This window comes from Amphibalanus amphitrite, unplaced genomic scaffold (genome assembly GCF_019059575.1).
Source record: "Amphibalanus amphitrite isolate SeventyFive unplaced genomic scaffold, NRLGWU_Aamphi_draft 000739F_arrow, whole genome shotgun sequence".
NCBI lineage: Eukaryota > Metazoa > Arthropoda > Thecostraca > Balanomorpha > Balanidae > Amphibalanus > Amphibalanus amphitrite.
The window spans coordinates 88543-97980 of NW_024882233.1; the positions used below are offsets into that span (position 1 = coordinate 88543).

At 55.3% G+C, this 9438-nt stretch overlaps 1 protein-coding gene and 1 non-coding gene across 2 annotated transcripts; one reads left to right on the plus strand and one right to left on the minus strand.

Moving 5' to 3' along the window:
• Nucleotides 1–284: 284 nt before the first annotated feature.
• On the minus strand, nucleotides 285–497 carry LOC122365431. The gene has a single exon (XR_006253741.1). It is a non-coding gene; the product is annotated as a small nucleolar RNA U3 (small nucleolar RNA).
• A 5144-nt stretch (nucleotides 498–5641) lies between these two features.
• On the plus strand, nucleotides 5642–9040 carry LOC122365419. Its single transcript, XM_043336634.1, has 4 exons — nucleotides 5642–5698; nucleotides 5891–6094; nucleotides 6548–7391; nucleotides 8889–9040. The coding sequence occupies exons 1-4, from the start codon at nucleotides 5642–5644 to the stop codon at nucleotides 9038–9040; spliced, it is 1257 nt and encodes a 418-aa protein (XP_043192569.1).
• The last annotated feature ends 398 nt before the right edge of the window (nucleotides 9041–9438 follow it).

A 9438-nucleotide genomic window follows, 5' to 3' on the forward strand; every position in this document is an offset into this window, starting at 1 on the left:
CTTAATTTCACGAGAAGCATCAATCAAGTTCCAAAGCGTCCTGACCTGAATCTGCCGGCAGGCCAGAACAACTCAAACTTGGTTTTCCCGACATAAGGCCGCCAGTCTGCCACAAAATATCGAAGGTATTCATCGAAAGACACTTAGGTTCGGGTCAATGGTCAAATGTTCAGATGGCTTAAATATATTTCCTCTTTTGTCATCTACCCAATCTAAAAGCGTACATCGTGAATACGTAAGTTCAGGGCTTTCATCCTCGCATCATTCAAATAATTATAAGTCAAACCACTCAGAACGTGAACTCTCCCCCGCCACTTACCAAGGCAAGCGACGGAGCGGTCTTCAATGATCAAAAGTCGTCCAATAGGGCAACTTATGATCCGCTTCCCGCTCAAGAGAGTTCACCCCAACTCCTCATCGTGGTTTGAGACACGCGAAAATTCGAGTGAATGATCGCGATAAGACCTGTAGAAATGATCCTGTAGAAGTAAGGTCTTGGTTTCGCCGCTGATTTTTGCAGCTATATGCATGTTTTGAGTGGACTGTGTTGTCAGTTACGAGTTTTCATCGCACATAACATGTGATTCTGAAAATACATTTGCTGTTTAGACCTGTTTTCAATTATGCTTTGTATTGACTCTCACCATTGTGCTACCTGCGACAATGAAAACTTATTTTTAAAGCGTTCATCCATAAAAAACCTGATCACATTTTGTGCTGCTGAATAAGCGACACCTGTTGTCACTATCGCAGCTACAGTTTCTAGTGACGGCTACTTGATAGAGGAGTAGACCTGGCATAGCTATCGCTTTATAGGTCCTCCCTATCGACGGCGTTTAACTGATCATGTTGATTGCTTGCTGACTTTAAAAATTAAACAACTTTGAACGGCACATTGAGCAAAAATGCTCCCAAGTATCACTGTTTCCCGATGGATCGGCTGGAGGCGCTGCCCCGTTGTTCCGTGTGCCTGGCGCCGCCACTGCGCCACCGATCCGCGCTGTTCCGCTGGTGGCGCGTGGCCCGCTCACTTACCGGGGTTACATGAGCGATCCGTTCCAAATACGCACTAGACTACGCTAATGCGCATCAGCTCCCCAGAAACGTATCTACGGCACCGGTTACATGAGACTAATTCGTTTTATCTACGTCAAACGGATCTTGTTTGGCTCACCCGGGCTGACTCCTCGACGGCCGATAATTCGCATCACAAACGGAGTAGGATTAGCGTACAGTCATGGCGCAGTTGCGGCATTTACCGGGACGACCGAACTAAATTTTAATTATTGAACGATATAACATCATTTGATATGCTCAAAAACATTAAAAGTAAACATGAAATCAAAAATTGAAAACAAAGTTTTCGTGTTTTAAATCACTGAGCACTGATTAGCCATGCAGCGACAGCAGGGTGGTCAGAATAAATTTATCCATCAAAATATTTCATTCATTTTATTTTTGCTATTAACCAAATTCACCTTCAAAGACTAAACCAAAATATCAACAATTTTTTTTTTGCTATTTTCTACAAAGCATTCAATAAAAAATGCTTATTATTTTGCATTTTGACGCTTCCATTCAGCAAAGAATAGTTCTTGTGAAATACGTCCAGTTCCGGTCCGAGTCGTGCACCTCGGCTACATGAGCGATCCGTTCCAAATACGTACTACGCTAATTCGCATCAGCTCCCCTAGAACTTATTCACGGCACCGACTACATGATCAAATTCGTTTTAGTGACGTCAAACGGATCTAGATTGGCTCTCGGCCCGATGCGCATTACAAACGGAATAGCATACAAATGTGGCGCATTTCCGTAGCAATAGAGGTGACTGAATTGATAATTTAATATGTTCATGTCTTTTTTGCATTTCATCTGCTCATAACATTCTAAGTTAACTAGAGAAAAAAGTTGAAAATAAAGTTGTATTGTTTTGACTTATTGCTCACTTGCCTCTCTCGATTCGTCTGTAGTGCTGTCAGAAAAATGTTTCCACTGAAAGTTCTTAGGTATTTTCTTTTTTTGTTTTCATCATATTTTTTTTTTATTCGTCAGCCTTCCAACGGGCCGATATGCCCATTTACAGGAAGGTACCCCTCCCCCCTGGGCTACGGCTAATGTGGGAGCCCACCCCACTCCTGGTGACACAGCTGGGGACGACGCCCGCGGAACGGGCGGCACCGGGGATCGAACCCGGAACCTCCCGCACCGCGGGCTGACGCCTTACCAACTGCGCCACCAGGGCCGCATTTATTTTGAAAACTTGACAAAATACCTAAATATTTTTTAACTTTTGATTTCAAAAGCAACAAATGTCAAAATACCTTGTATTTTTCATTTTAAGGCTTCTTTTTGGGAAGTAATAGTTCCTGTAATACGTATCTTGGCCCTATTCGCTCCTAAGCCTGTTTCTCAGCGGATTTTGTTCGGACCGCCGATTCGTATTAGCAGGTGGATACATGAGTCGGTAGTACGTTCCTGATTCGCATTAGCGGTGAATCCGATCGTGATACGTATTTGCTAATTGCTTTGCTCATGTAACCGCGGATCGGATCGCCGATGCGTACTAGCAGGTGGCTACATGAGTCGGTGATGCGTTCCTAATTCGAATTAGCGGCTAAATACGTATTTACTGTGCTCATGTAACCCCGATAACTGTGTGCCGGTCGGCTGCGGACGCCAGTTGTCGGCCAGCCGCCGTCGCGGGCGGACACGATCCACGAGGTTCAGAGTCGGGGCTGGATCAGACGTATGACACAAACATGGGACCGGAAGTCGCAAACAGGAGCCTTTGGCGACACCGGCTCCTCTCGGCAGAGGCCTGCACACGCTGCCGTACACATCTTGTCCTGGCACCCGGTGCGGATAGTTGACGGCCTCTGCCCACGTGACCGGCACGGCTCTGATGCACGTCGAAGGCGAATGCGCCACCGGTCCCTCACGGAGGCGCGCGAGTGCCGCCATGGAGTCGGCGCAGAAGATGATGGGGTCCTCCTCGTGTGCGGGGTCGTCTGTTGGGTAGTCGGCAGCTGCTTGGAGCGCGATCATCTCCGCTCTGTAACTGGAGCAGAGGCGGCCGGCGGCGATGCGGAGCTCCGTCACCTCGCCGTCCGGCCTCTCGATTAACACGCCTGCTCCCGCTCCTCCGTCAGTGATGCCTTCGGAAGTTTTTGTTTTTACTATCATTATGTTTCTCTTGCCGAGACACGCTGAATGGTCAATAATGTGACCTTAGGTCAAGCTCATGCTCTGCCAGAAAGAGGTCATGCTGCCCAAAAGTCGAGGACTTAGTTACTTAGTACAAACAGTGGGCGCTCATTCTTGTATGGAGTACACAAAAGTCGAGGAGTATTGTTGAGCTGAATGCATTCAGGATCTTCTATCACTCTAGCGTGTCTCCATCAAAAGTAATTGTCGAAACTACTTCTGATGACCTCTACTGGCTCCTGACAGACCGGTAGGAGCCATGCTGGTCACTGAGGATCCACGCTGTTTTCGCGCCATTCCCGTAAGAGCTCCATGTCGTTGACCTCTGAAGACCCCAGACATGACGCAGGCTTCGGAGGCCCACGTGGCCCCCGTGGGTCCTATATTCGCCCTGAGATCCTCGAGGGCAAACTTCGCCATGGTGGGGAGGGGGAGGGTCGAAATAGACGAAAGTTAACTTTTCATGGGCTCTGGTGACATGAACTTTCATTTTTTCAGCTTCATGCTGATAAATATATTTTCGTAACACAGTCATTGCAGTCACGTTACAAACTCACAGTGCCCTCAAGAATGGAGGACGAACTAAACGTTCGCTCGGTTACGGGCGGAAGTGGCAGAGCCTATAGCCGCTGGTAGATGGCCGAGTAAAACAAGTGTAATAGAATTGTGTTATGAATTAGTAGAACGTAGCGTGCCTTGTGTGTGTATTGTGCGTGTGTGCTTATGACCGTGTTTGTGTGGGCGCGCCGAGGCCGTGGGACCGGCGGGCCGCATTTCCTGCGCCTGCGGCGCTAGTTTTATGGCGCACAGCTGTGTGTGCACTGTGGACCGCCGCGCCGGCCGGGCTCGGGCGCGCGGCGGCAGTTGGCGCCGCGACACGATGACGTAAGGAATACAGCGTGTGAGAGGTGGCTCGGTTTTCTACAAGCTATTTCGGCTTTGTGTGAGAGACAGAGAGTAAGAGCCATGAAGGACGAGAAAAGTGCGCCTGAGAGTGGAGTGAAGCCGGCGAGTACGGCAGACGCTGCAGCCGATCTCCGACTCATACCTGAGTTCGACGGAGCGACTCAGCCTGTCACAGAGTGGCTGGAGAAGGTGGAGCTGGTGTGCCGTCTACGTGGCATCGACGCGCTGCACGTCGTCGTTCCCCTCCGCCTAACTGGCGGGGCGTTCGCTGTCTATCAGCAGCTGGACGAGCAGGACAAGGCTGGCTACGAGACCATCAAAAATGGCCTGATTTCGGCTTTCGCAGAGGATAAGTTTGACGCCTATGACCGGTTTGAGAAGATGAAGCTCCGTCGAGGTGAGCCGGTGGATGTCTTCGTTGCAGAGCTGCGTCGCCTGTCCGGCCTGTTTGGCGGTATGTCAGACGGCGGCCTAGCCTGCGCGTTCGTGGCAAAACTGCCGGAGACCACCCGCCGTGTGCTTCGTGCAGGAAGCCGCGTCGAAAGCATGACGCTGAGCGAGCTAATCAGCCGGGCCCGAGCTGTGCTCGCCGATGAAGAAGAGACTGCCATGGCAGGAGCGACGGGAGCAGCAGCGCGGACGTCGGCGGCGCCACCCCGCGTGACCTGTCACTCATGCGGACAGCCCAACCACCTGTCGCGGGATTGTCTCGCTGCTCGCGGTCAGCGGGAGCGCGGCGGGGCCCGCGGCGGTCGGCGCAGTGTGCGCTGCTTCCGCTGCAACCGGCCCGGTCATATCGCCTCGTCCTGTCCGGAAAACGACGGCGGAGAGGAGGGCTCGGCGCCAGCCTCCTCTCCCGGTCTCCAGTGAGCGGGGCGCTGCCCGTTGTGCGAGTATCGGTGGACGGCGCCACCTGTGACGCCCTGCTGGACACAGGATGCAGCTTGTGTGTAGCGCACGTGTCGGTGTGTCGAAATTGGAATCGAGACGCAGTGAGCGTGATGACGGTGAGCGGTGACCGATACTGGTGCGAGGGAACGGGTGTCGTGGAGGTGCGATCGCAATCTGGCGAATCGGTATCAGTGCGCGTGCTTGTGGTGTCACGGAAGCCGCTGGGCTTTGAGTTTATCCTGGGGATGAACGGCGTGAGTGCACTGGGTGGCGTGACGGTGAGTGCGGAGAACCATGTGAGGTTCGGAGCTGAAACGACCGGGGTGGCGGCGGTGGCCGAGAGACGGGTGCCCGAGACGGCGCCGGCGGCAGCAGGGGCGGCGGCGGTGGCCGAGAGACGGGCGCCCGAGATGGCGCCGGCGCGGCGGCAGCAGGGACGGCGGCGGTGGCCGAGAGACGGGCGCCCGATACGGCGCCGGCGGCAGCTGGGACGGCGGCGGTGGCTGAGAGACGGGTGCCTGAGGCGGCGCCCGTGGCAGCTGAGACGGCGGCACTGGCCGAGTCGACTGCACCCACCGAGGCGGCGGAATCTGGGTCAGCGGCAATTGGGGCCCTGACAGTGACCGAGACGCGGGCAATGGCGGCGCCGGAGGCGGCGGCGGGTATATGGCGCGAGGAGGAGAAGGACTTTATTGTGAGCTACGATGAGAGCCAGAAAAAGTGGTCTGTGCAATTGAAATGGTGTGGGGATGAGCCAGGACAGTTGTTCAACAAAGCGGAGGAGTACTCAATACCATCAGAGGCCAGGCAGGAGTATGAGCGACAGCTCACAAAGTGGATGACAAACGGATGGCTTGTTCCCTATGACGAGCGTGTCCACGGACAGGCAAAGGGCACAATACCGCTGATGGCGGTGATTCAGCCGAACAAAGACAAAGTGCGCCCGGTCATGGACTTCAGAGAGCTGAATGAGTATTTGGACTCGCATACGGCTGCCGCAGACGTGTGTAGCGAGAAAATTCGCGAGTGGCGCCGGTTCGGACGGAACGTGTCGCTTCTGGATCTCAAAGACGCCTACCTGCAGGTGCATGTGAGCGAGTCTCTGTGGCCCTACCAGACTGTTGTGTTTCAGGGCAAAAGGTGGTGTCTGACGAGACTAGGGTTTGGAATCGGCTGTGCGCCGCTGGTGATGAAAAAAGTGCTCAGCATGGCTCTCGGGCTGGACCAGAGAATAGACAGCGCGACATCCTCCTACGTCGATGACATATTTGTGAATGAGGAGGTCGCCACCGCAGCTGAAGTGAAGGCCCATCTCGAGAACCATGGCTTGGACTGCAAAGCGCCAGAAAGTGTGATCGATGGTGCCCGTGTGCTTGGCCTAAGGGTCTGGGGGGAGCGAGACGGGCTGTTCTGGAGGCGTGACAGAACCGACATCAGCCCGCCCCCTAAACTGACGAGACGGGCAGTCTTCTCTCTGTGCGGACGACTCACCAGTCTTGTTCCTGTGGCCGGCTGGCTCCGCGTGGCCGCGTCATATCTGAAGAGGCGTGTCACCGCTGTGTCCAGTGGATGGGATGACGAGGTCACTGACCCGGAGCTCTGTGCAATGGTCATTGAGATGGTGGAGCGTGTGAACACATCTGACCCCGCGCGGGGCCGGTGGGATGTCTCTGGAGACGGCGGAGGTGTGGTGTGGGTCGATGCCAGCTCCCTCGCCATCGGGGCCGTGCTGGAGATCAACGACTGCGTCGTTGAAGACGCCTGCTGGCTGCGGAAGAGCTCGGACACCCACATCAATCTCGCAGAGCTAGATGCTGTGATTCGAGGGCTCAATCTGGCACTGTCCTGGAATTTGAAGAATGTGACGATCATGACCGACTCGCGAACCGTCTATCACTGGCTGTCCGACGTCCTGTCTGGCAGAGCCCGTGTAAAAACCAAGGCAGCGAGCGAGATGCTAATTCGGAGACGTCTTGAGACAGTGAAGAAGCTGGGTGAAGAATATGCCATGCAACTCTGCGTGAAATTCGTCCCATCGGCTGAGAACCGGGCCGACGCGCTCACGAGAGTGCCAAAAAAGTGGCTGACCCCGCAGGGCGCGTCGATGGTGTGCGGTGCCGTCGTCACAGAGCCCGACATCGCACGGATTCACCACACCAGCGGCCATCCTGGCATCACACGAACCCTGAGACTATGCAGGAGGCAGAGCTCTGACGTCACCAGAGCTCAGGTGCGTGCCGTGATCCGCCAGTGTCAGGCGTGCCAATCGGTCGACCCTGCGCCGCAGCGCTGGGTGCGCGGCACGCTAGGGGTGAACGAGTGCTGGGAAAGAGTGAGCATGGACGTCTGCCACGCCGACAATCAACTCTACCTGACCCTAGTGGATTGTGGGCCGTCTCGCTACGCGATCTGGAGGCGCCTAAAGCGACAGGACGCTGAGAGTGTCATCGCGCAGCTCGAGTCTATCTTCCTGGAGCGAGGCGCTCCCACTGAGCTGCTGACGGATAACTATCCATCGTTTCGAAGTGCCGTGTTCAATGAGTTCGTCAGTCGGTGGGGAGTCTCCGTTCGATACCGAGCAGCTCATGTCCCGTCCGGTAACGGCATCTCGGAGCGCAACCACCGCTCCATCAAAACGTTAGCGGCCAGAAAGAAGTGTTCAGTGGTGGAGGCGGTGTATCGCTATAACGTGATGCCACGCGCGGAGGATCAGAGCTCCAGCCCCATGGAAACGCTGTTTAATTACCGAGTGAAAGTCCCAGATGTAGACACGCCAGCTGATGCCGATATCAGCCGCTTTACGGTCGGGGACAAGGTTTGGGTCAGGGACCCGAGCCGCCGCTGTGACGTGGCCAGTTCACTTGGGACGGTGAGCCGTATTGTGTCTGAACAGTGTGTTGAGGCGGATGGAGTGCCGCGCCATGTGCGGGACCTGAGGCTGGCCGTTCTCCCACAGCCGGCCGAGGTCAGGAGTCCGCCGATCAATGAGAGTGACGACGAGGGCGCCCCAATTATCTTTTATGAGCAGCGTGTCACTCCCGACGCTGCGGCTCGAGGCGAGTCGGAGGGGGCCTCGCACGATGGCGAGGAGTCGGCAGCTGCTCGCAGGAGCACGCGGGAGCGGCGTCCCGCTACACTGACGCAGTATGGTGATTTATAAATCAGGGGGGAGTGTAATAGAATTGTGTTATGAATTAGTAGAACGTAGCGTGCCTTGTGTGTGTATTGTGCGTGTGTGCTTATGACCGTGTTTGTGTGGGCGCGCCGAGGCCGTGGGACCGGCGGGCCGCATTTCCTGCGCCTGCGGCGCTAGTTTTATGGCGCACAGCTGTGTGTGCACTGTGGACCGCCGCGCCGGCCGGGCTCGGGCGCGCGGCGGCAGTTGGCGCCGCGACACGATGACGTAAGGAATACAGCGTGTGAGAGGTGGCTCGGTTTTCTACAACAAGTATCCTGCCGAGCTTCGCACGCTCCCCCCGCTCAGTTCGTGCACCTGATGGTCGTCGTACTTGTGCCATCTGTCCGTGGTGGGTGCGTGGCAGAAGGCTGTGTAGTGGCCACTGTCCATGGAACCAAAATGGTTCACCACACCGTACAGTTGATACCTGTGGTGCTGTTGGTGCGCATCCTTGGTAGCCAAGTGCGGTGACATGTCCAGGTTTTTAGCGGACACAGGACACTGGACTGATTCTTCTTCCACGCGCTGTCGTCGCTGAAGAAGCGCTGTATGTGGATGATCAGAACTGGTGGAAGACGCCAGATGTCAAGCAGCTTGGTGGCCCCGTCACTGCTTTGACACCCCGGGCAAGTCCAGCCGCTGATTGTGTCGCCCTCCACAAAAAGCTGGATGCACTCGTGGAGCGAGCACTGACTGGCCCTGGCAGGCATCGGCACGGAGAGGTGTGAAAATGCCTCGAACTTCGCCGACTGGTTCCCGCCGCTGACGCAGCGCAGCGTGGACTTGTACTGGCCCCCGAACAGGTTCGAGATCGGAGACTGGTGTTGCGGCTCTGGGAGTCGTCCTGGAGGAGCTTGATGGCACGGGAGTCTGGGACACCGTCATTACCCTGCCCTCTGAGCATTTGTTTTCGGGATGCGTCGATCAGCTCCTCGTGCAAAGAGTTCAACCTTCAATTGACCTGAATTCTGAAACATGACTGAAGTAATTTCTTCGTGATTTTCGACGTTGGCTTCAGAATGCCGCCTACCGTATGTCGCTACTTGACCCAGGAGCCAAGCTTGAATGAGATGTTCAAGCAGCCCCGAGCATGGCGTGGAGCTGAAAAGCCAGGAACCCCAGCGGGATGCGGGCCCCTGCGGATCTTTGATAGCCAACGCACTATGCAGACACTTGAGGGCTGAACGTGGGCTCGTGAGGACCCTAAACCAGCCCATAGCTAGCTAGCCCACACCCAGCTGAGGGTCCATACCGGC